Source organism: Larimichthys crocea, chromosome VIII (assembly GCF_000972845.2).
Source record: "Larimichthys crocea isolate SSNF chromosome VIII, L_crocea_2.0, whole genome shotgun sequence".
NCBI lineage: Eukaryota > Metazoa > Chordata > Actinopteri > Sciaenidae > Larimichthys > Larimichthys crocea.
Window position 1 is genome coordinate 33,874,998 of NC_040018.1, and position 27,522 is coordinate 33,902,519.

General features: G+C 40.2%; 2 protein-coding genes across 2 annotated transcripts in view; both read right to left on the minus strand.

Moving 5' to 3' along the window:
- Window positions 1-6,224, minus strand: part of slx9 (SLX9 ribosome biogenesis factor) — a 28,492-nt gene extending 22,268 nt beyond the window's left edge. The window contains exons 1-2 of the mRNA XM_027281843.1: window positions 5,896-6,224; window positions 5,609-5,729 (exon numbers count right to left, since the gene is read on the minus strand). Coding sequence (XP_027137644.1) covers window positions 5,609-5,729; window positions 5,896-6,099 — 325 coding nt within the window. The 5' untranslated portion in view covers window positions 6,100-6,224. The remainder of the gene's footprint in view (window positions 1-5,608; window positions 5,730-5,895) is intronic.
- A 4,759-nt stretch (window positions 6,225-10,983) lies between these two features.
- Window positions 10,984-25,960, minus strand: plcd4a (phospholipase C, delta 4a). The gene is made up of 14 exons (XM_027281716.1): window positions 25,849-25,960; window positions 25,296-25,524; window positions 24,774-24,903; window positions 24,449-24,680; window positions 24,103-24,304; window positions 22,849-22,993; window positions 21,710-21,862; window positions 20,770-20,949; window positions 14,462-14,606; window positions 14,098-14,214; window positions 13,225-13,403; window positions 13,000-13,132; window positions 12,763-12,912; window positions 10,984-12,379 (listed from the first exon to the last, which is right to left on the minus strand). The coding sequence occupies exons 1-14, from the start codon at window positions 25,958-25,960 to the stop codon at window positions 12,288-12,290; spliced, it is 2,199 nt and encodes a 732-aa protein (XP_027137517.1). The 3' UTR covers window positions 10,984-12,287.
- Window positions 25,961-27,522: the final 1,562 nt, after the last annotated feature.

A 27,522-nucleotide genomic window follows, 5' to 3' on the forward strand; every position in this document is an offset into this window, starting at 1 on the left:
TTTTTTTACAGCTTACTGTACAGTATGAACGCGCATTGTGTTCTGCGTCCTAAATTGGCTAAGGGAGAACCGCATATGTGTTCTGCGTCCTGATTAACTAAGGGAGTACCGTACAAAATGTGTGTAAAAAAGTGTATAAAAGTGTGTGGTTAGAGGTTTTACGGCCTTAAAACATGTATAATAATTGTAAAACTTACTTCGCAGATTTCATTTCTTGCGGGTTATTTTTAGACCGTATCCCCTGCGATAAACGAGGGACCACTGTATTCATCCCACAAGAGGGAAGTGAAATGTGTCAAAATCCTTCACACAACCCTGAAAATACAGCTGCCATTTTCATCCTTTCTGTCATTTCACTGACACAAACCGTCAATGTAGTCTTTGGCTGAATAATGACAACTGTGATTTGTCTGTTCAGTGCTTCAAAAAAGAGTCACAAATCCTCAGAACATTTGAGTTTCGGATGGGATGCATCGAGCGCCAAGCTTCTCCAGTCTTCTCTACGCTTTCCTCACTTGCATGCATCTGCCAGTGAAGACGTGAGGAAAAGATGTGTGGAGAGAGGGATCAAGGATACAAGACATCCTTCCCCCTGAGCCATCATCTGAAGCACCGTCCATTTCTGAGGACGCTGGCTCAGCTGGATCAGCTGTCAGTCGGATATCAGAGCTCTGTTTTGTTGGTTTGGAGTTTGTATTTATTTGCCCACATACCCACTGTCCAATATTTGACATTTTAGTTGCTTTTAAAATACCGGCGTCCAGTTGCATGTAGCAGTAGTATGGCATGACCTTGAGAACATTTAAAGGACCATACTGGTGTTTTTATGTGGTGTATGTCGTGTTCTACCTAAAAGGTGAGAAGATGTTCTCGTTTCTTTTTCTACAGCATGAAACACATTTGACAGAAACTTGAGGCTGAATAATTAGTAGAAACAATTTAAATAATGGCTAGGGATTTAACGAGGACAAGTTTTATATCAATGTAACAGAATAAAACAGGGTTTAGGTGTCCAGGTTGGACGTCATCTTGCTTCCTTGGTCCTACATAAACAATCAAATATCCTCAGATGAAATGATGACAGTGATTTGCAGCCCTGTGGGAACAGTGTTCAGTGAGATGGATTGCGTCCCTCTAACAGGTTTCAACCTGACTTCCATAAAGAATGGAAACAGAACAGAGATTAATGTCTGTCTGAAAGGAAAGAAGACATTCAGAAACAGGAGTTTATGACAATGAAGTGACCAAAACAAAAAGATAATCACGTCCTGTTTTAGTTATCAGGAGCTCATTAGAGTCAGATATCAGGAGCAGAGTGTGCTTAAACGGCCTCGGTGCCTTTTAGTTGAAGCAGGGAAACACTGATGCAGCTAAACCTTGATTTCATGCATGAGCTAAATTTATATCACGCCTGCTCTATAAATAGCAGCGGGCCGTTGTCTGGTGAGGCTTCATGCAGCACAGCGTGCTTAGCAACTAGGCCCACATCCATCACTCTGTTCTTCAGACACGCTCGCTCTGTTCCCCAGTCACAGAGATGTTACCACTGCCCTCCACCCTCCATCCTCCATCCCTTTGATTATCTCTATTTTTTTGTTCCTCGACAGCTCTGCTCACATTTCAGTCCCAGCCTTTTAAAAGCTGCTGCTCTAAAACTGGAAGGAAATGTTCCAGCTGCCTTAATTAGTGCCACAGAAATCCCCCCAAAAACCTTTACTGGAGTCAACGGTGCGGCTGCTGCACAGGGACAATCAGAAGTCTATTACACCATCTAGTGGCCAAAGAATGAAATGATACGAGATGGTACTTTTGATAGTGTGTCCCAATTCTACTCGGCATATTAATTGTGACACATTTTCAGTGTGTAGTGTGTTCACATTTGATTCATTCACTTAGATCACCAGACAGGCAGTAAGTAACTCTCTTCAGATTTAAAATACTTTTTCACGCAGCCATTTAAACATTTCCAACAAATTCAAAAAAGAAGTCAGTCGACTCGGGGTCAAGTCACCCAAGTTACAAAAAAATAATTTCTCACTAGGGTTACAAAATTCCGGGAATTTGAAAAGGTGGAAACTTTCCATGGGAATTTATGGGAATAATAACAGGGAACAGGGAACTTAAATATAGTTTGGGGAAATATATTTTAGCATAATCTTGACTAAAACAACCAGATTTCATGCAGGTACACTTGAATATCTGCTATTCCTCAATCACACGCACATAGCACCCTGCTTACTGCAGGGCTACTGAGGCCACGCCCCCTACCTGCACAGGTGATTTCTGTACCTGGACCACACTTTAGAGCCCAGAGCACACAGAGACTATTGAAGACACACATTTGAGCTGGTGGACTACATAATATTGTTCAATAAAATAATTCAAACTTGATAAAGTTCTACTTACAAATAAATCTGTTAAATGTCATGATTTTTTTTTTAATTACTTCCCAAGGAAATTTTCCAGAAACATTCCACCCCTTTGCAATCCTATTTCTCACTTATTCCAATGACCGTTCCTACTCCAATAACAGTGTCACTGTAGACAATCTACATACTGTGAACAGTTTTTACTCTAGTAGTTTCAATAGAAATTGTTCACAGTGTGTTTCATGGACAGTTACTGACTGTTCTAAAACTAATTGGTCTTCATGCATAGATACCACTCAGATCTTTGAATTTGGGTGAACCAACCCTCAACAGTATCAGCCACAGGGATTCAAGCTTAATGACATAAACCTCTTCTCATGCTAGGCAACCCAACGTACCAAGAGAAGATCCTTTCACTTCAGGGGCCACATGCACCCTGCCACAGCTGCCCAAAAACAACCGCTTAGTGGCGAGTAGACCTCAGCTTCATGGAGATTAAAGACTGAACACAGCGGTCCTGGCACAAGAAGCAGATCTGCGACTCGTTGAATAAACTGAGCTCCACGAGATCCACACTCAGCTGCTGACAGACTATCAGGACAAGGGTGAGGCCATCAAGCTCATCACTAAATGTATAATTCATGATATCAACTCGGACAGCGTCCAGTGGGCGAGATTAAAGATGTGACAAATGGCACTTGGAAAACAACCACTGCCTGGATATCGTCAACCAGAGGCCCAGGCCTGAGCCTTGACCAGCTCCATGTCAGCCTCATGAGGGAGGAAAAAGGACCTGACAAAAACGGCATCTGGACTTCGCACTACACTTCAGCGCCATGACACAGAGCCATCACCTCATACAAAATGAATGAATCGTACATTTATTTTTAGCAGACTGCTAGGATCGCTTATTATTACAAAGGAGGGGTCAACGTGTTTACTACCAAAATAGAGGACAGAAAATCACGAAAGCAAAGCATCTGAGAAGCAATGTGTGGCAATATTTTGAGGTCTACATTGTAGATAGGATTGGGAATTTACTAAGTTGGAAACTTTCCATGGGAATTAACAGGAATAAACTGTGAATTTACCAAATTGAAGGTTGGCCTTTAACAGGGAACTTAAATATAGTTAGTTAAATATAATAGAGAAAATATATTTTAGCATAATCTTGACTGAAACAATGATTCAGATTTGATGCAGGTACACTTGAATATCTGCTAATAAGGTCACGTCCCCTATCTTCACAGGTGATTTCTGTACCTGGACCACACTTTAGAGCCCAGAGCACCCAGACTATTGAAGACACACATTTGAGCTGGTGGACTACATAATATTATTCAGTAAAATAATTCAAACTTGATAAAGTTCTCTGTTGAAATGTTTTTTAATTGTTTTATTTTGCATGTCTGCTTATGACAAAACTAAATGTTGAGATTTATGATACAGTTTGTTTAAATTATCCACAATTTACAGTTAATTCCCATTAATCTGCATAATATTCCCAAAATTCCTGAGTTTAACTTCCCATGGAAAGTTTCTGGAAAGCTTCTATAAATTTGGCAGAAAATTTCCACCACAAACTGGCCCCAAACAGTTTAAAAAAAAGTAATAATAATTAGTCACTGGAGTTCATCTTCACATTTCTAACCAGCACTGACTTTTAAAAAATGACAAACTGACTAGAAAAGATTTAGATTTCATTCTAGACTTGCTTCATGTTACATTCACATCACAGAATCATTTGTAAGTGAATGGACAGTGCGTTCCGACAGTGAGATCCCATAACTCTGCAGCAAAAGTTGGTTCCAGTTTTTTGTCAGACGGGCTTGTTGATCTCAACACAGCCTCTGACTTGACAATGCGAACCTGAAAGAACTAATGACAAAGGAAGGCTCTGTGCTGGAACTACTCTGGAGTTCTGGCGTGTGGGGGGATGAGAGTCGAGCCTGGCCTCTGCATGCGACCGGTCAAACAGCGGACCACTCTTAATAATAGGACTTGACCCTGTGCCAGCGAGGTCATTCCTGCCAGCTGTTATCACTCTATATAAAGAAGCCTGACAGACTATTGTTCATCTCTCCAACACTGTTCATACTGCGTGCCATAACAAGATGTTTGTGTTAAAGCTGAACTGCAGGGTGAAGTTTTCTAGACACTTACCAGACAGACAGGGTCTAATTAAAAGATCTATGAGTTACATGATGTAATGCGTAAGAGCCAGGGTTTTTGGACATATTAGGGACTTAAAATCTGAGAACACTGCGCTCTCAGGATGCTGGGCTCCTTGTGGTTCCTATAGTCTCCAGAAGTAGATTGGGAGCCAGAGCTTTCGGCTGTCAAGCTCCTCTTCTGTGGAACAAGCTCCCAGTTTGGGTTCTCGAGGCAGACACCCTCTACACATTCAAGACAACACTTAAAGACGTTCTTTTTAATGAAGCTTATAGTACAGTGGTTCTTAACCTTGTTGGAGGTACCGAACCCCACCAGTTTCATATGCTCATTCACCGAACCCTTCTTTAGTAAAAAATAAAATATGATTTTTTTTACTGGTGCACAAAATGAACCGTGCATTAACATCACCTTGTTCAAATAACAAAACCAACACAGTGCATGAACTCACAACAACTTACCTCAGTGTGACTTCTGCTGTTGCCTTTGAGAGACCAGTTCAGATATGCGTGGCTTCACCTTGGCAAGTGCCAGTCTCATGTCATTTTCACAGCAAAGTCTGTTCCTTTTCTTAGTTTTTATGTCCAGCATCCTCGAAAACGATTGCTCACAAAGATATGTTGTAACAAATGGTATAAAAAATTCCAGGGCGGAGGCTCCAATGAACCCCTAGGGTTCGATCGAACCCAGGTTAAGAACCACTGCTATAGTAAGATTAGTTTCTGTGCTTCCTCGTCTTACAGGTTCCCATGGAAAGTGGCTTCACCTAGATCAGTGATTGATGGAGCCTGTTCCTTTAGTCATAAGTTTATAACTACAGCTTTCACTGTTTTACTGCTGCTGTGCATCTTTGTCTGCATCTATCTCTCTATTACAGCCTCTTTTTCCTCGCCACTGCCAACAAGTGCTTGCTCATGGTGGGAATTGCTGAGCCTGTATATATTATTATAGCACAGCTCTATATGGAAAGTGTACTTTCCATCTGACATTTTGTGACTAGAGAATAGATCTTTCTGTCCGCAGATGCAAATCTCTAAATGAGCAGAGTCAGTCTAAAGAAGTCTCACCTTTCTGAACAGGTACAGGTACATCTGGAGGTTCCTCAAACTTCAGTGTTTGGACCAGAGCCTCTGGAGTTATTTTAGTGCCGGCAAAGATCCCGGTGGGGAAGGAGCTCTGTGCCAGAGTCTGTCAGGTTACACAACAGAAGAAAATCAGATCCATGCTGTAACTGCTCTAACATTTGGACTTTCAGACCTTTCAAAATAAAGCTCCGACAGGTAAATCACTGTAAGCAGCACTTTCTCTCCGGTTCAGCTATGACATGTCACCGTTATGTATTGTAATAACAGACCTGTTTGACATTGTTCGAGGCGTCACTCTTCTTGCTCCCCAGCAGTGGAGGACTTATTGTGTGTGTGTGGAGTCCCGGAGCAGGAGGCTTCTCTAAACTCGGAGGTAACGCGGAGTCCGGCAGCTGAGTGAGGCCGCTCGGCCTGTCGAGCTTCACGGCCTCCTGGTGAATCTTCTGCCGGACGTGTTTTATCTTTCCCACCATGTTGACGAAGCTGAGCGAACTTTCTGTCCAACATCAGTGTGAGGTGTTTCCTTTCGCAGACGGCGGTGTAGCTTCTCCTCGCTGTCCGCGGCGTGACGTTAGCAAGTTACCCGCGCTGCTGCCGGAAGTGAAACCGTTCAGCCTTCAAAATAAGGTCGCGCGTTTGAGACTTCTGACTTTGACGTCATTCGTAGTTTTAATAAACATATACATACGACAGAAGTCCCTTCAAATGATGTTTAATGTCGTCTTTGCTCACTTTTTTTCGAGTCATACAAGTTTTCAAGTTTCAAGTTTCAAGTTTTTTTTATTGTCAAAACTGCAAATGTCCAAACGTAAAGATGTAAACATATATATAAAATAAAATAAAATAAAATAAATAAAATATGAAATAAAAATATAAAATAAAAATAAAGATAAAAATATATACAATATATACAAGCAGAGTATTTTTGAGTCTGTAAATACGTAGGTTAAGTTATGTAGCTAACGTTAGCTAATGCCATTTAAAGGTAACTTAACATTTTCTGCCTCTTATGTGTCTCATATTTATTTAAAAAAACGCCCGTACAGAGCATAATAAAATACATTAATAATGATAATAAAAGTTTTCTTTTGAAAGTCACAGCGGAAGTACGCGTTCATCTTCCGTGTAGCTTTATATTGTTGACATGACAAGCGTGACTGGTGTCCCCGGTTAGTGGATCGGAGGAAACAGCGCAGAACAGAAGTTCCGCATGACCATATTATGGTTCAGCTGTCAAAATAATTGTACATGAATTTATTATTGTTTTTAATAGCATGAACATAACATGCTCCATTTAGAAAACAGGAAAGTAATTATTAATCAAATGATAGACATGTCTGAGAATAAATAAATAAGGCCTGAATTGACATTTATTTAAGTGATATGGAAAACTAATAAAGCTGATTTCCGTGTAATGTCCCCCAAGTTGGCATAAAGAGAATGAAGCAGATCTATGAGGAGAACAAGCTCAAACAAACTGAAACTCTACTGAAAGAGTCACATATTTGTGTTGCGTGTTGTGTTGTGTGTGTACTGTGCAATCACGCGGTCCTCAGTGGATTGAGACCCATGTATGTCACAGCAACTGAAATATAAGGTTTAACATGAATCTGATTCCAATTTAAAAAGTAGCTATGTATTTGAAATGGAAAGAGAATGCAGTAAAGTTTAAAGATACATGAGACGTTCAGTGCATGAGGACAATCAAGTCACACTGTATGAACCGATCAGATATTTTGGTTAATTAATGCAGGACCCAGAAAACCAACGGCATAACTCTGTATGTCAGTATAATAAATGATAGCTCGTTGTTCCTGTTCCAGTAGATTGTACACTCGTATGTAAATGAGCTTGTGGAGCAAAGTATCTGCCCCTAAAAACAAAAAGTAAAGTATTCTTCTTCCTGTGCAGTGCTTCATGCATTCCTCCACAACAGGCTAACATAACGCATTTTGCCCTGGAGCTCGTGGAACTCATCCTTAGCTTTCTGGTCAACTATTCATTTATTTAAAGTAGCATTTTGTAACTTTTCTTCCATGAAGTATCCAATTTTAAACTATTTATAGTGTCTCTGTCATTCATACGTCTGTGATTCACAGAGTTTCCTGATGGACAGTGAAGTAAACTGCTGGCAACTGTAGCTGCGGGTTACGGGAACGGAGCAGGTGTTGTGCCAGAACAGGAGCTGAGCAAGTGGACAATGTACCTGCCTCATTGAGCTCAGTAAGAAGAGCGGTAACCTCAGTGATGATAATATTAAATAGTTGCATCATTAAGTGAAAATCATATTGTTGTGTCAGATCTCAACTCATTTATAAGAGCATTTACTGGGGAATCTGCACTCCAAACCTGCAGAGGGCGACCACACACAAGAGATGTTGGTGCTCTCAGCAGGAACTCTTAGAGCAGGGGTTGGCAATTAGCGGCCCGCGGGCCAAAACTGGCCCGCCATCAATTATATCTGGCCCGCTAGATGATGTTGATTTATAAAGAAAAAAAAAATTAAATATATCTTTTAAATCTTATGTTTTCTGTCAAAAATACAACAATTTCACAGATTTCACAACATTTATTGAAAAGTAGCTGATAAGTAACGTGACAGCAGCCAGAACATCCTCGCAGCCTCTTTACTTGACGGACAGGTTGGAACACTAATTGGCACGTGCGTGCGCTGTAACCTGTGGAAAATAAAAGTGTCCTGTGTCCCTAATGCAACGGACAACGTGAACAAATATGTTTCATTAAATACATTTAAAAAAAACAAAAAACAAACAAGGTCGGCTCAAATATCAAATAGCCTAATTAAAAAATGCGAATGTACATCAGCGGCATGGGGAAACATCTGCGCTGCTCCTGCTGAGCTACTGCGCTGTTCCTGAATTAAGAAAGATGCTGCTGTGTGCATATCCAGCCTCCAAGGATTTCATTTTCTGTGTTTGCGCCTCTGTCCCGAGAGCATATGCGTTTTTGAAGTGGCCATGCTTTGTCTCGTGGTGTCTTCTAATATTGTATTCTTTACAAACTGCAACAACCTCGTTGCAAATGAGACACGTCGGCTTGGCATTAATAAATGCAGACTGGTCCTGTATTCGGAATCAACTTTTCTTTTCGTGGCTTTTGACAGCGTCATTTTGCATCGATAGTTAGCAATCTTCAGCCAATGATTTCCACAGCATCCAAAACATAAAAACTGGCGATTGTATACGTTAGTTACGGCAGGTTGCTAGGGTATGTTGCCTGTTTCATGACAGACTCCAGGAGATGCAGCAGTGGGCGTAAAAACAGCACATAGAAGCAAAATGATGTTTTATATTAAATTAAATGCATTTTTAAAGTTAAATAACGTTTATTTTAAATAATAGAAAAAACAGAAAACCTTTTTTTCCCAGTAGGAAAGCATGTTCATGGCCTGCGATGGAATTGTCAGAAAAAAAATTGGCCCAGGTCCAAATTTATTTGCCGACCCCTGTCTTAGAGGGACCATATTTGCCTGCGCACCCACTGGGAATGCATGGCACTAAATGTTTGGGTGCAGGTTGCTTCTGGAAGTAATGAAGGACCTGATCAATCTGAGAGACGCAACTGGTAGGAAAGAAACAACTTTGATGTGGATGGTGTAATGAGGTCATGCTTCTCCACAACTGGAGTTCATTATTATTAAGTAAATTACAGTTTAAGTTGAATAACTTTGGTATGCTAATTATTATTTATGATTTAGGTGAATTTAATTAAGTATGATGAAACTTTACGTAACTGTGGGAAAATATTTACTGTTATTTATTTATTTGAGACTAATTAATGTCTTTTCTGTTTCTTGAAAGTTATTAACCTATTAAATTCCATCATTTATTCATGCCTACTGAAATCATCAAACCTAAACCCATCGTTGGGTCAAATTGAGTTGTCCTTTGCATCCTTCAATGGTTGATCAAGCATTTTTCAAGTTTGGGCAGAGTTGTGGTTACAAAAACACAGAGAACTTGACACATATTTATTTGCAGGTACATGTGGCAAATGAATATGAGGTCTGCTACAATAAAAAACAAGCAAATAGTCATTTAAACATTACAGTGTGCTATACTGTACAGTACATATGAATGTTTGCGTGTATACAAAAATAGACATATCAAAACACATTTACACAAATGAGTAATATGTACATACCACAAAAATACCATGAGATGACACAAGACTACTCATGAGTACTGAATCCTGATTTCAGTCTGTCGCTGTCGAGACTCATGAGGAAAATCACGTTATTCGAGCAAATCAAGAGAGCTTAACTGCAATCACTTTAGCCTTTTTATATAAAAGAACGGCGTGCAGAAGAATCTGGTGTTTTAATGAAAAGAGCAGAGACGCAGCCAAAAGCCAAATCTGACTGGGAACAGTGAGAGATGTCATAGTGCCTTGACCTTCGACCTCCAGTTGCTGCAGCTGCTCAGCGGACAGCAGAGGGCTGTGATTGTAGTGATGATTTCCCAGTGTAAATGTGGGACAGTGACAGTGTTGCTAAAATGAAGCAAATCTTCCCTGAATGCATGAAGATTATGAACATAATCCATGACTATGTCAAAAAGTAAAAGTATAGTAGAGTTTAGATTTGGTAAACGTACATTTGGATTTTATCAATTTGATTTGGTATGACAAATTAAAAAATAATAATTAGATCATATAAATTTAAATCTGGTTCTATTACAAACTGTGGAGGGACAACACTTTTCAATTCAAATTGAGTTCCGACATTTTTAACTTTCCGAGACACATCTGGAGAAACAAGTACACATTCTACAGATTCAGACATTCTTAGTGAGTTCCAGTCCTGTTTTATCAGTCCCACCAGGATTTCGTGGGCCTTTTTAGTTGCAGCCTAAAATTCCTGATGTTGCATGAGGTTTTCAAAAAAATTGCAGTGAAAGTTGGGGTGCTTTTTACATTTTTGTTGCGGGAGGAAGTGAAAGTTGCGATAAGTTGCGATTCGACAGTCACGCCGGGGGCGAGGGAGCCCCGGAGAGGGCGCAGTGAGCACCAAGTCCACGGCCCCAGGAAGCGACGAGGTCTGGGTGGGCACTGTAAAGCTCGCAGCTCCACCTTCACCCCCGAGTCTTTCCATGCCAACCCAGAGCTGGTCGCGGCGCACCATCGCAGAGGAAATGCGCCCAGCGGGGGCCAGCCAGCGCCGGGAGAGGTCCCATGAGGGGATCCTCCCGCACCGGCCGTCCCTGACCCGCCGAGTTCAATCCAGAAAATCGCGGTGATTGGTTAAAATTGAAACACCGCCCTGAATTCACGGGGATTCACTAAAGTTGCGTTGAAGTTGCAAATTGCAACATCGTGAATTCCTGGAGGGTCTGTTTTATATACTGAGAATATGAAGTGTACTTCATGAACTACTGTAGACAGTGCACATATACCCAAGGTAAATCAAATGTGGTATGATTTTCAACTAAAATTAATCTTTTAATGTGTTTTGTGAGTCTCTAGGTTATTTTGATCACCTTGTTCCAGCTGCTGCAGCTGCACATCCTTTGTTACTCTTCTTTCTTTTACCAACCTAGACTACTGTTTTTTTTGCTTCTTTAGTATGCCACGTTCGTATATTCGTTTGCAAGATATCTGTGAACCTGTCGACAGATTTCAACGATGGAAACTAACTTGGTAAAGAACAGAGAAGGTGTGGTGTATAGTTCTTTTTGCAACTTAATAACCTAAACAGCCGATCTGACCTCTGATGTGCAAACCTACAGCACTGAAAGCTTATCTTTATTAATATGTTCTAACAACGTTGTAAGTAATCTATTGGCAATACAGTTAACTAAAGTCAGCTTAAGAAGCAGGAAGTGTGTTAATTATCTGTACGGGCTTGGCAGATGTGTGCCACACATCTTTTACATCTCATAAATCTGCAGGGTGACCACTTTTCTCTCATGTTACACTTCACTGAATTTCTTTTGGTTTCTGACATTTTATAGACACAAATAAATGATCAAATGACTCAATAATAAAACTAATCATTAGTAGAATGAGAAATGTCTGAGAATCTGAATATCTGAAATGTTTTGTATCGCCACAGTTTGAATTGATCTTCTTGCACTGAATCAATCTCAAAGCGTTCTTTTCTGGTTCAAACACTGTATCCCACTTTACATGTTCCAAGCAGGTAACTACTGTGTTATCTGTGCAACTGAAGGAGAAGGAAGCTCTGCACGTTGACCAAAGTGACAGTGACAATGAAGTGCTGTTCATTGAGGGAAAATACTGACAGAAAATATACATCCTGATCTAAACATATTGGTGGCACATTCTTCTCTACAACACAATATTTCAGCAGAAACAAATATTCGTGCTACAGACACAGTACACCAAACGTGAGCAGCAAGTTCAAGTCAATCACAGGGACAACTTACACACACTATAGTGACCAAAACAAAAAAAAACATGCATATCTAATATACATCTGCTGCTAAGAACTACGAAAGATTTGGCGTAGTATTTTCACATCAAATAAGAATAATATTAAATACTATTTTAGGAACTATTCTAGGAACTATACTAGGAAGTATTTTCTGAGAGACAGAAGGACTGTGTTCTTTTCTAAATAGTCTGTGCTAACGATGTTCTCTCCAATACCTCCAGTGGACTAACGAAGTGAAAGAGGGTTTTATTCCAGGTCTCTGATCCTGATGTGAACGAATAAAGAGGAGGGAGGAATACACGTTCCATCTTTGGACAATAAGTGAATGTGACGATAACCTGCAAAACAAACCGGAGGGATTAGAACACGCTTTATTTGCTCATGTCCATACTGAGATACAGTCAAACACATGGAAGCTGGAGCTGGTTGCATCCATGACGAAGTTCAAACTTAGTCTAGTTGTAGCACAAGTGGAGTTCTATGCATCACTGAATTTAGACAGGCTTAATTAAAACAACTAATTCTTATATAGAGATTAGTTGTCACTAAATATTTACAACCACAAACTGCAGATGTAACTGTTATGTCGCTAACTGAAGCTTGCTAATATCGGACCTGTCTGGAAGATTTTAAATAACATTTAAAGACAGTATAAGTGTTATACAGCAAGACAGAGTTTGAAGAAGCTATAAGATAACTCAACATGTTTCTTCGTCCTTACCTTGTTGCATGCAGCTGAGAGGGAGTGTGTACTGCCCCACAAAGTCATTTTTAGAAGTCTTGTCATAGTCCTCCACTACAAAGCGCACCATGGCCAGCTCCGGTGTGTGGATGGTGAAGCGCAAAGTGTCATACCACACGGGGTTGAATCCTGCAGAAAGGACAGATCGTTCATTGTCAGTTCTGACATATTACAACCCATGCTGGCATTGCATGGGCCCCACAGCAGCTCATGTACCGTTGTTCTCGATGTATCTAGTCTCCTGCTTGGCCTGGTCCATAGGAACACCATGGATCTCCACCCTGACCAGAGGATCCACTATAGAATGCTCCTTGATGTTGACTTTGGGCAGCTGCTGACCACTGATCACCTTAAACACACAAATACATCCGTAACTAACAGTGATTGAAATAGCTGATGAACTTCAGGAGTACATGTCGTCTTACTTCCTTTGGATTGTACCTGTATGGTGAGGACAACAGGCTGGTAGTCGTTCCGTTTTTGGGGCGTCTCAGGGTCAAATCTTTTCTCCGCCTCTCTCATGAAACTGGGCTTCAGGGTGTAGCCACAGCTGCCATTCTGACTGAACAGCCCGTCGTTCAGATCCATCCCCTCCCCAGCAGTCTGGAAATTCAACGCAACTAAATAAAGAAGGAGAAAGAAACCAGATTTATTTCTTTTGTCTTGTCTTTTTTTTTTTATTTAGATTGACAACACACTGTATTCAGGCACTTTGAGAGAATGAGAATGTCATTAAAGTCGCACACTGCCACTTTGAGTTTAACTTCAAGACCAAGAACTTAAAAAATGCGACCACCTATCTGTTCTACCAACCAACCACACAGGAGCTAGACTTATCCTTTTTTTCTTTTGGAAAAAAGACATAAGGAAGTAACTGGAGCTGCACCTTGCATTGAACTACAGTGCAGATCAGCTGTTTGCATCAGAAGGTAGAGCAGTAAAAAATATTCTGAATACAGCGTACACTTATCCAGATATTGATATTTTAGAGGCTTTTATGTGGCTAAAAGATGTTTTTCTGCTGACCCTGTCCACATCAGTGGACATCGTTCCCTGTCTGCTTGTCCAAAATGAGAGCATGTTGACTGCCATCTACTGGAGGAAAAGTACCTCATACAACCCCACTTCAATTAAGCCGAACTATCCTTTCAATGTACAGTATTATCTATTTATGAAACCTGTCTTTTTCCCTTTATGATAGGACAAAACTGTAGCCCAGTGAAGAACTAAAATACAGAAATGCAAGTGACTAAAGAAAGGAGGTCTAAACGCCTGCTTGAGATAAAGTCAAGTCTGTCTTTCAGTTGCAATCACCGATTTGGCACCCAGCGTTCCACATTTCCTGAGGATTGAAATTGGAGGAGTCAGTTCGGAAGCCAGTGGGATAAACCCTGGTCAGCTGTCGTGAGTTATGGTGCACAAACTCGGCCCCTGTAATGGAGATCATATCAGAAATATGGTTAAAGTATGGTGTGACTGCCCCTGATGCAAGTTTTCCTTTTAAATTTAAATCTAGTGATAACTGAAACAAAAATATCTGCTGTCAATAGAAGAAACATCCCTGACTCTAAATGTCAAATATCAAAAATCTGCAGTAGTCAAACCTTGGTATCCACAGTTTCCATCATAAGGCATACATTTTACTGTCTGAAGCAGAGAGGAATGAGACTGGACTCACCGGCCTCTCTCAGGTGTTTGCGGGCCTTGGACTCCGTGAAAGAGGCCACCTCATAGAACTTGGAGTGGATGCGGGAGTGTTTGAAGCTACTGAAGTGGACGCTTTTGCAGTAAACGACACAGTCGGACAGCTCCTTGGACAAACGCTGCTTCGACTTCTACGGAAATTAGAAGACAGAGAATGAAAAAAACTTTATAAATGTGCATATTAATACATGGGGGTAGTCTGTAATCAGCAAATCTTGTTGAGACGGTGCAAGTAAATTAAAATTTAGACATGTCATGTATGCTTCTACTGCTCTGATTATGATGGGAACATCACAGAATTATAGTAAATTCAATCCAACGTTATAAATGTATAGACACTAGCAGAGCAGCTTTGGCCGCATCTGTTTGTTGAAGGAGGGATAATGGTATTGAGCTGTTTTTTAGGGTTTGGGCATTCAGGGTTTGGCCCCTTATCTCCAGTTAAGACCTATGTTAATGCTTCAGCATACCAAGACATTTTGGACAATGCTATGCTTCCAACTTTGTGGCAACAGTTTGGGTAAGGTCCTTTTCTGTTCCAACATTACTTTGCCTCAGCGCACAAAGCAAGGTCCATAAAGACATGGTTTGATGAGTTTGGTGTGGAAGAACTTGACTGGCCTGCATAGACCCCTGACCTCAACCCCATCAAGCACCTTTGGTATGAACTGGAACAGAGATTGTGAGCCAGGCCTTCTGTCCGACATCAGGGCCTGACCTCATAAATGCTCTACAGAACGAATGGGCACAAATTCCCACAGAAACACAATAGTCAGGCGTCTAAATATGCATATGTAGTGTAAAAGCCCAGAAAGGTGCTATATGAGTGCAGTCCATTTAGTGTAATGAGCATTGTATAGGCTAAAATGCGGGATACGTTATCTGTGAGTACTATCACGTAATTTCTTGGCCCCAGAATGGGGCAAGTTAACATTGAAGTGACCCAATCATCTATTGGCTGTAGGAATTATGACGCAAAGGAGAAAGTCAGATGACACTGCAAAGACTTTGTAAAGAGACGGTTGAAGTGGATGGACTGTAACATGAGAGACTGCATTTTTCCATTTCAAACCAGTCAACATTGCTTGACCACAATCATCCCCTAACCAAAGTAAACCAAATGGTTATCATTATACCTATATATCATTATTATCCTACCTTATACCCAAGTGGCATGCCATTTTTATGAGCCATATGCCAGTAAAACAACTGCAACTTTCCAAAATTTAAAAGAAGTATGCCGCTAAGAACCAGAATATGACACTAGAACAAGAGTATCGTTCCACTGATAAAGTGAACGTGCACAATGAACCTGTTATAAAGACATTAGTGCCATACCATTCGCCACTGTTTACACAAAAGCAAGCACACTGTCTGCAATGAGGATGCAGTTTTAGACCAGAAGATGTGTCATCGCTTTTCCAAAGGCTTCTTAAGTTCTGCTGAGTGGTAGGAATTTGTCCAAACCTAATGACCTAAAGAGGCATTTAAACCTCTTTGATCCATTAACACAAGAAGTCACATGAGGCTCACATGACCCATGACCATGAAGTGACTCGGCACCCAAGCGAGAGGACTGTTATTTCAATCACTACCACGTGATAGGGTAAACCCTTGAGATGTGAAGGAATCCTGTCATGGGTGGAAGCACCAGGCATATCGAAACCTTGAGACAACCCCCTTTTGAATTGTGTAAGTGATCCTCGACCACAATGCCAAGCAAAAGCAGGTGAGCTGCCAGGGGTATCTTCCATGACCGTACAGATCAGAGGTGTGGCAGACCCAAACACCACGAAGACAGTGAAACCTGCCGAGCACCTTGCATGCACGGCTGCCTGCTTCCACATGAAAGCTGATCCGGCTGGTCTACCCAGGGTTCAGAGCATTAATCCCCCCCCACCCCCCCCCCTCTAATCACCTTTCCTGCCTACCAGACAGCAAGGCCGCCATCTCTCCAGACACCTAAACCATCAGCAGAGGCACCATGGGGCTCACATCACTGCCAGGCTCGGTGCTGGCCTCACCTCTGATGACCGTGTTGACAGAAGTCCCAGTGTGGCATTTCATGCTTCTCAAATGCTTATCAATAAACATGACTCTAAGTGCTCAATGATTCCTTTACACACTTGCCAGTTTGCTACAGTGGACATGGATGCACATTGAAGATCAAACTTATGCTCTAAACACTGCAATGTCAACACAAATCCATTTTGTGTATGTACAGTATGGATGGCAATCAGGGATGTATAAGAGAAGTTGCATGGATATTTTTAAAAACAATATGTTCCCCGTGACGCAGTGATATGAACACTAGGTCAGAGATGGAGAGAGTTTTGGGGGTCCTGAGCAAAACTTCACCTAAAAACCTTCATATCAAGATGAAGAAATGTTCCAAACACCTCAATTAACAGCTACAGAGCGGCAGACAGTTTAATTTCAACCTCATGATTAAAAATTCACAGAGGATATGCAAACCCTCTGCTGGCTGTCTGGCCACACGCCAGCCAGTTTAACATAACACGTGTTGATTTACCTCTTAGGAAGAAATAGGTAAACAATTTTTTCCTCTTTTTGAAAAAGGACACAAAAATGACAACGACCATAGTTTCTCAAAAGAAATATGAATTATAATAAATAATAATAAACAAAGAACTGGGTAGGGGCATCTACATATACTGTAGTGGACAGTCTATTTATTTAAAAAAACATTCACTTTTCCAAAGATGATTTTGTTTCTTTCTCCGCTTTTAGTTCTTTATCAAATGATTATGAAATGAAATAACAATCTGGGGAAGACAAAAAATTACCAACCATTTCTAATCTAATCTTCTTTTTAAACCTCAGTGAAATGGCTTAATCCAATTAGCATTCTATTTCATTCCTCAGTGAAATGGCTTAATCCAATTAGCATTCTATTTCATTCATTTTCTTATGTACACCTTTTTTTAACTTGAAAATATTCTTCATGTTTTATCATGGTGACTTATTATTTGAGAGTCTTTCCAGAGCTATAAATCAAGATCAAGATACAATAGAAAGATCTGAAAAAATCTGTCAAGTGGCCCATGGGATAACATTTCTTTGTCAAACAACACTGATTTAGTTTGCTACAGTGGACAAACTTATTTGTAGTGATGCAATTTGATATTGAAGAAAGGTTTCTAGGACCTCGACAACCTTGCTAATGAATCAACTCAAATATATATGACACTTTCCATATCAAGCATGTCTAGATTGTATTCTTTATAATATTATTTACAAAGACCTAATAATGCCCACCATGAGCAAGCACTTGGCAACAGTGGCAAGGAAAAACAGAAACCTCAAGCAGATTTTACGCATTACAGAATCACCACAGTGTAGAATGATAGTAATTTTATACTCAATGTAATGGCATATTATGTTTAATAATGATGTTGTTATTCCAAATGGCAACAGTTTAAGTGATTCGTTTGATCATGTTTAGAAATGTGGCTGAAAAGGCCAAACTTATATTTCATTCTAGCCCGACTCAGAGACTCTAGACTTTGGTATTTACCAACAGAGGTAATTACTGACTGCAATTAGTGCTCTTCAGAGTATCAAGTATCCCATTTTAGAGGAGACTGTACAACCTTCACCTTGTGGAACTTAGCCTAATTTGGCCTAGCCTGGCATGGCACGGCTTAATGTGGTTTGACAAGGCATAATGAGATCCAGAGATCCTCTTTCTCCTTTTTCTGATCCGTTTCGTTCTTGTTGATATCCACAGTGGCGGAATGTGTGCGTCGTTTAGCTCAGGAAGAGTTTAAATGTCTCAGCAGACAAATATTCTGTTTCTTTATTCTCTGTTTTGAAAGTTCAATGAAGTTCATATCAGATCTGGGTGTCCGTGGTAGAGGACACCAGAGTCACGAGTGGTAGCACAGTGTTGAAGCCTCATTCTTTCTTTCTCCCCCGTCTCTGCCTGCCTCTGTGTCTATCACAGTGTAAACAGATCACCTTATCTAACACCCAGTGTCTGCTCCCTGCCCTTCAGTCCTCTTTATTTTTCATGAGGGATGACAGAAGTTTATGCAATCCTTTTCCGCTGGATAAAAAGGCTACCAGATTTCTGGGCGTCTCTGAGTGGCTTACTACAAAACACTCAATCAACTGTGACAACAAACACACAGCTGAGGAGAAAAAGTCCGAATTCACAAGTATCTTCTGTTTGTTCCACCAGAACAAAAACAAAGGCAGATGGTTGAATCTTTTTGTACAGTTAAATAAATAAAAGTAGACTGTCCATTCAGTCGGATCAAATAAATAAAAGCAGCAGATTAAAAGAGCTCGTGTGGAGGATTTAGAAATCAGCACATGACCTGAATGCACAGGCTGAACTGTGTTTTGTTTTTGTTTTTTCCATATGCAGGACAAATAGAATATACTGTGAAATTATGTGCAGATAATCACATTACAACCATGATAATTAATCACGATCAACACAACCTGCAAGTGATGTCACGGGTTTAATATGCTGGAGTGGACTGTATGGAATTTGTAAGTACACATTTACACACTTTGTCACCTCATTAAAGAAATATATGAATAGATTTTTTCTGAATAATACTAAATAAAATAAAGATAAAGCTGTGGGTGAACGTCCTTCATGACAGAGATTGTGAAACTGTAACTCTATAAATCTACAAATCTAAAAAAAATCTACAGTATATCTATAAAAACTGAATCATAAATGTGGATGTGGGCCTATAAAATGATTTGAAATGTAATGAATCAGAGGGCTCCAAAAATGATCACCTATGAGTAAACTGAGGACCTGTGACTAATATAATTTATGGATATTTCATAATTTATTCAAACTACAGAATAATAAACAATAACTGCAGAAGGATTTGTGTCAAACAAGCTATTTGGATGAATTTTCAGAACATTGCATCAGTTGATGAGTCTTCTGATGTATTTTTTTTTATAATCATACAAACTAAACAGATGTCAAATTCAGTGTTTTCTTCTCCCGGACACTTGGCCATTGTTCTGTGTACTTTTCTAATGCAGGATGAGGCTGTTTAACAGTGAAGGCTCTATAAATATAGTTTGCATCATGTCTTTATCCTAAAGGATTGGTTTATATCTTTAATAATCTTGAACAGTAAAAATTTCATTTGTTTTATTCACAGAAATTAATAAAATGCTTAGATATTAGTCTATATTATGTATGTATATATTTTATGTTTTCCAACAAAATATACAATTGAGAAGGTCTTGCAACTCCCAGGCTGGGAACCAGTGGGTTAGACTATTGTAGCAGTCTTTACCCATGTCTAGGGCTGGGCATATCTGTACTCAATACCCTTAGGTATCAACCGAAATAAGAACATCAAGAACAAGATGTTCTTAGAAAATTAGGTGTTACCATACTAATACATAATTAGTCACTGTAATGGTTTCCATATAAGGTAAAAAAATAAAAAAATAAAAACAATGGCAAAATAAATAATTAAATACAAGTGGTTACTCTGCTAGTAATGTATGGATTAAAACAGAGGTGAAGCTAGAGGAACAATATGATAGACCTGTGAAGGGAGTGGGTGTGTATGATCTCAAGAAGACACAGAACAAATCATTACCAGGTCACAGAAGAGCATTTTAAACTTAAAAAGAGTGCTGCTGATCTGGGTACCAATCCTCGAAATGTCTCCAGTCATACATAGATAACATTCATGCAACTCCACTCTTCAATATCCTGCTTGTCAGTACGTACATTCACACTAAGAACCAAGTATCAAGTCTAATCATAGGCTTGTACTTGAAGCAGTGCTGTAGTCAAGACCACCTAAACCAAGATCATGTCAAGACCAAGATCAAGGCAGGACAAGACGAGTCAAGATTCCAGGACAAGACCTTCTAATAGTGGTCTTGAGACTGCTCTCGAGACAAGAACCGATCTACAGAGTACCACAACACTTGGGTTGGACCACCAAAAACTTAACTTAAATGGTTTCATGATGCTTCAGGATTCAAACAGGCAAGCTTCCTTCCTGGACTGCACAGCAAAATGAAACTACCAACTGTAATTAACAGAATCTATTTAATCAAAAGGAGTGCCTTTATTTTGGGATGGTCAGCTTAATCTATTAAGTGTTCCAAATCATACATCGAAATCCACTTTCTGATTTGCCTCGATGTTACATTGTCAATCTAAAAATGACTGACATAGAGGATTCTGAGTCTTTATCAGGCTGGTTCATCAGACTGTAAAATAGGCTGTCTGGGACTGAGGTGTACCACTGCTCATTTAACAACCTGACCTACCTTAAGCCTGCGACGGACACTCTCGCGATGGAGGTTATCATCGTCAATCTCAGCCACATCGTCTTCATCGCTGATCTCTCCGTTCAGAGAGTCTTCCACCATCCCATTGAAACTCTCCTCCAGACCACCAATCTTCTTTGCTTTCAGCAGAATCTTCCCCTTTAGATCCTGGCAGGAAGGTCAAACAAAAAACCAAGGGTCATCCTTCACATTCTGTAGTGTGAAACGATGGTTAGACGGTAGCTGTGGGAGTTGTTAAAATGCTTAAATCAGCTGTACAAACTGGTCAGTGGACTGTGGACTGAAAGGGGAACCATGGAAAAATAAATGTATTGTCATATTCTTTAAAGTTGTAGCAGGGGGAAAAATTTGTGGTGTTGAATAATTCAGGGTGCCAGCGGTGCATGTGTACACAGATCATATGGCCCAGGAGGCTTTGACAGACTTTTGGGGGAAAGGGACGTGTCCTCTGGGTCAATCTGAGGACTCATTTGAGTATTACCTTGACAAGGATACAGTACAATTGATCAAGCTGTTCAAATGAACATGCTGATGCTATTTCTTGCTTGCTTTGTAACATTAATGCTCACTAATGGTTAGGGTTAGGGTTAGAACAAAATAGTACTCTTAGCTAGGTTTTGTTTTTATTATGTAGCACAGAAAATCAAATGTATGAATCAAAAATGTTCTAGTTAGACAACAGCACAGAAATTAACTGACTTTTAAAAGTCAGGTAAGGTTGTTTTTTTTTTTGTTAGTCTTGATTATCACTTATCATGGAACCCCCACTGTGGCCCTGGAATAATAGATTGGGCTGCCTTTTTTCAAGCAGGATTCATGTAGGTTTATGTTCACACAGAGAAAGTACTATAAATCCAGCAAGTACCACACAGAGTGAGGTAGGATTAGGACAGACTGCACTGCTCACCTCAGGAGACGGCAGCCCGATGGGGGCCCTGCCATCCAATGTGCTTTTCAGCAGCTTGTCACCAAGGATGTGGTTGAGGTGTTGGGCCATGACTCTCTGTTGCTCAACACCGCAGTGGTTCTCGATGGACAGGATGACTGGATATTCCGATACCTGGATGGGGGAGAGGAGGAGGTGGAGGGAGTGAGTGAGTTGGTAATTTAACACTGGAGAGCATTATCATAGGGGAAAGCTAATACGCCTGCTGCCATATGCCTGCAGGTTGTGCTTGGCTGGCTGAAAGACCAGCAGATGGATGGACAAGGGGTCATGAGGCCACAATATTCAGTTGCAGACAGATGCTCATACACAGCAGGCTTTGACATGCACGTGAACCTGGCAGCTGTTCACTTTGGCATCGGGCTGGCACTGCGTGGCAGATCCCTGACTAGCTCACTTTATAGGGCTTTCAGATTATGTCTTGGATATCATTGCACAGTTGTACTCCCTCTTATAAATTTGCAATGAGATGCTGAGCGATTTGTTGATACAGCTTTAGAGGACAATGAAAGCAAAAACAATTGCAATGCCAGCATGAGGGGATTACAAAACATGCTTGGTCTACTTGAAAAGCTGTATTCAGACCAGTGTGATCATCTTTCCAATTGGGCTGTGGGTGTGTGTGACCTGTGCAATGTAAAAATCACCAGTGTTGTACCAAATAAAACTTTTTCAGGAACAAGAATAACTTGGAGGACAGGTAGATGAGAAAGCTACTGTAAGAAAGAACAAAAAACATTTTATGCATTACTCAAAGCTTACGAGTAGATGTTTTGCTCCAGCAAGAATCCATTAAAAAAGACCTGGCCTGACCAATTTGCAGTTGGATTGAAATGTCCTCGAATAAATATTCTAGTTTCAAGCTTTGGACAAGGACTTTGGGCAAGAACTTCAACTGCTTGCAAAACTTTCAAACTGACAAGGGTCACAAGAAAAGTTGCCTAACCTTCAATAGAGCAAGATCCTTGAAACATCTTGTTGGGATTAAAGTTTGGTTGCAAGGTCTAGACAATTTGGGGCTTTGGGGGCAAGTTCACATTTACTTCCACATTGGCAAAGTGAAACAAAACAAAGTGAAACAACCAGACAGTTGATGTTACCTTGAAAGCATACTTGCTCACTGCGTTGACCACATCTTTGAAGAGTATCTTTGAGGTGAAAGTGTGTCCATGGTAGACAATGGGCTCTCCGTTGGCACCATCCCAGCAGTCCACTTCCACACATCGGCAGCCACGACTCAGTGCCCTGAGCCATAAAGACAAATTCAGTCTTTCATTCTTTCATTCATTTCTTTATCAGGATCAGATATACTTGCCTAAAGTTAATGCCATTATCAGACTGACTTTTGCATTAATACAAAGAATTAATCACTTAAAAAGAACTTGACGTCAGCAATCCCACTTTATTTTATTAATGAATTTAAAAAACTGATGAATGGTGGGGGATTAATTCCGAACAACGTCACAGGAAATCTCATCATCCCTGAGAGGCTCAATGGAGCATAGTAGAGAACACATTAGGGATTTCCACAGAGGGAAACCCTTAAATCTCTAAAATGGTTAGGAAGTGGATTTGGATAGAATCATCTTCTAAATTACTCGGAAAAGATTAAGAGAAATGATTAAGTCATAGTTGCAGTGGTGGTTCTGGATGCCTTTGTACCTTTGGAGAATTCTAGTTGTTGTTTAATCAATTAGAAGCATTTTTGTTTCTTTGCCCCCCAACTCATTGGCTTTGATGAGCAAGTCTTGCAGCTTTCCTTTCACCTTCACATGTGAAACTTCTGAATCTGAAAGTGGTGACTCATGGCATGGGCATGATGATGATCTAATCTGATCAGATAGCATCACAAGAAGCTTGACTAACAGGGTAGTCACCCGGTCATGACGATGACATTTCCAGCATGCACTTGTACCAGGTAACACTCAGACAGTTTCAATGTCAACATTGAAAGTCTTGAACATTTTTAATATTTTGTACTTAAACTTAAAAAAATAAATGAAATAAACACAGACAGGTCATTCAAGTCACCATATCTCAAGTCAAATCAAGTCATGTCCATATCCAAGTCAAGTCTCAAGTCATGTTGTGTCAAGTTGCAAGTCGTCAAAACAGTAACTTGAGCCCAAGTCACAATTTGAGTCCATGTGGATAGTCAGGTTGACAAATTGATCATTAGGCTCAAAACAACAACATCTTTTTGTTTACCATTGGTTGGTTGTTGTTTGATTTTTTGATTCAGTCACAACAACAACAGTTCTAACAGAATTTAATTCATTTAAATAGTAAACTCACAATGGACATTTCTATCAAACCAGACTATTTTCAAATAAAACAAACACCAGCAGCATTACCTGATGTATCCTTCCACACTGCTCTGTCCTCTGAGTTGGTCCTCCATCAGGTAGGTGTTGTGCGAGGAGGAGATGAAGTAATGGCACAGAGGCTGGCTCATGTCCTGGTAGACGCCCCGCCGCTGTGGGTTGAAGATGGAGCCCTCAGCTGAGCCAAGGTACATCAAGAAGCCGTCAAATGTCATGGCATTCAGCATCTTGGCTGGAAACACAGGAGGATAGTGTCAGAACCTTCTCACATACATACATTTTTCAGTACCAAGGGACACTAGGTAATCACAATGATCTTAGTTTTCCTATGGTTCAACAAACACCAAGATATGGATATCCTTCACTGCCCATGTACCTGTGTCAGAGGGCTCATAGTGGTCAATGAGCTGCTTGGCATGCTGCTGGATGTCGCCCCCTACCAGCTGCTCTTCCCTCAGGAAGTCTCCCAAGTCACTCTGGGATAACTTCTGGCCATCAGCTGAGTACTCCTGGAAAACCCTTAATACATCCTCCCGCTGGGTCAGCATCTTGTAGAAGAGTACAAACTCGTCATCCTCCAAGGTACCAGACTGGGATTTATCAGCCATCTGAGGAAAGAGAAGGATACATGCTGTAGCTCTATGGATATTTGTATTAAATCCCTCCATGGCTGTAAAAATTAAACACTCAAAGGCCCTCACTGTAAAGAGACGGTGAGCGTGGTGCTCGTTCATGTCCACATTCATCATCTTCAATAAATCACGCACTTCCTTGAAGTTCATCCTGCCATCGTGGTTCTTGTCAGCCTTCTTAAACCAGTCACCAATCCATCTGGGTACGCCACTTTAGGAAAGTGTCACATTAAATAGCGGATGAAACACTCAACTGTATTTTTAAAAGCTTTGCCTAGAGCAAGAGCAAGATATTCAACTAAATCTGTCCAGCTTGGTGAATTCATATTATTAATTATCAAGGACAAGTCAAAGTTTCCCCTTAACCAACCCTTTTGTCCGTGATAAGGTATTTCTAGAGCTATGAAATGTTAACTTGTACCCTACATCAGGACATAAGTCACAAGGCTTCTTCCTACCTATCTCCCTAATTTTCCTATATGGACACAATTCTGAGGATACTGGGCTCATGTGGAGTTCAGTTGGACTGTAAAACTATTTTGAAGACACTGACTGAAAACTGTGTGTGAAGGATTGACAAGTGAAGGATACTGGTCTAGTTTTTCTCGCTCCCCCATGTTCTCCAGGTTTTCAATCAGCTTCCTCATGCCTCTGATCCAGGACTGTGCTTCTTCGGCTGACTCAGCCACCAGGTCCAGGTTACCCCTGCGACCACGGAAGACCAGCGTGAAGCATCGGTCAGCTGGGAATTCATCGGCGATGCTGAGCAGCACCTCGGACTGGTGTCCCTCTCGTATTGCCTCCAGGTCACTCACTGAAACTGGGCACAAAGATCGACACAGGATGGAAAACTTATATCATACACAGTCGAAGAGAGAGGACTATCATCTTCATGTGGTGATCATCATAAGATGAACGAGAATACATGAAAACTTAATTACATTGGTCTGTGGAAGGCAAAAAAAATGTCTATCTTTGTCATAAGAACAAATCCAGTGTCCTGAGCTCCCTTGAGTTTATCCACCTCTGTTTTCTAGCATAATGAATGTGTTTCCATTTGGGTTATCATAGATAACCCAAATGGAAATTTGGCTTAATCTCCGATGAAAGAGGTTCATCACATTAGCGCATCATGTGCTCTTACATGTGGAGTGGGTGTTGCCAGCCTTCTTGGACTTGTACCAGATGGTCATGTAGTCGTCCTGCAGTTTGAAGTAGCGCTGTTTCTTCCAAGTACGAGACTTGATTTTTCTCATTACCGTCCCCACCAGCATGGACTGGAGGTTGTCATCCCCCCGGATGCCTGAAAAGAGAAAAAGTTATCATAGAATAAAATAATATTGTGTGATTAGGTGGTATATCGCTCAAAAGTATAGTTGCAATTCAAATGTTTACAATTGTAACTTAATTTTCAAGTTTAGGTTGCACAACAATTTGGGCATGAAAAGGACTACAGTGAAAATGATTTGTATGTGGAGGCATTAATTATCCTATTTCAAAAATGAACATTGTATTTATTTATTTATTTTTACAATTAATGTTGTCATAAAAAAAACGTAAATTTCAATTTTCATTTAACGATTACATTGCAGTATTGCAGCCTTGGACTTCCATACAAAAGCTCATAGTCATATATGTGTAATAATAACATGTTTACTTTACAGAAGCAGTTCTCTGGGTCTTAGATTTAATTTATTATATGATTAATATAGTTAATTCAATCTGTAAATCATAGTTTGAGACAATATTTAACATCCTAATTTGTATCTTTTCAAGAAACCTGGGGGAAGACATAGACAGACTGCAGAGCCTGGTCAGTATAAGTCAGATATTGTTGATGCCAACACGAATGCATATCGACACACAGAGTTCCAAATCAATGAGCAATTCTATATCAGTTCACTGAAGTAGTGGAGAATTTGTATGTATTGATGTACTGAACATCTTTCACAGTAAACCCACTGCAGAATATAAAAACAGACTTACGGAGATCAGTCCCTGTGCAAGCCATTCGTTGTTGTCTCACACTTTTGCCATCTAAAAAGAAAGAACAGAAGAGCGCATGCTATACTATGCTTTTAGTTATTCCTGTGGGTTTACACTTATGAGCCAGAGACATTTAGACATGATGATGATTTCATCAGAAAACATAATCATTTCTCATTTTCCCAGTATTTCACAAGTTTTTATGAGCATTTAACACTTTTCTGTTTTCTGCAGACGTTGATTACCAAAGCACTTTTTCACCATTCCCCAATTGGAAAACTGTATCTGCTGCAGGGTTTTAACAACCAATTAACACTCTACAATATCCACATAGAGATGAGACAACGAATTCACTTCATAACAATGAATAACTTTGTAAGGATTCAGAATTTCTGCTCTTCTAAATGCAGCTGGATGCTGGGAAACTTGCCGGCTATTCAACTTTTTAAACTTTTTACTGTAACATTGAGGATGTTAGTCAGCAATAGCAATAAACATATTTCAATTATTAATTCCTTAGACAGCGTGGTCGATGCGTATATTCTTAGCCCTAATGGAACATTTTGCTGTTCTATAACGGCACCTCATTTATAGGCTGAACAAATGTTAATATGATGCTCAGATAGTTTTATGTAAACAGACATGTGCTTCATCTTCATGGAATTCTATGCGTTGGAGTGACATGCTCAGGCTGTAATATAGGAGCTCTTATGTAGAATCACTCTTTTAACCAAAGATCTCTGTGAGAACAGAGTATCACACACCTGCTCCACACAGCACTAGCAGCCTCATTATTCAGCCTTCATCCCCGTGTTGTGTGTACGGTGACACT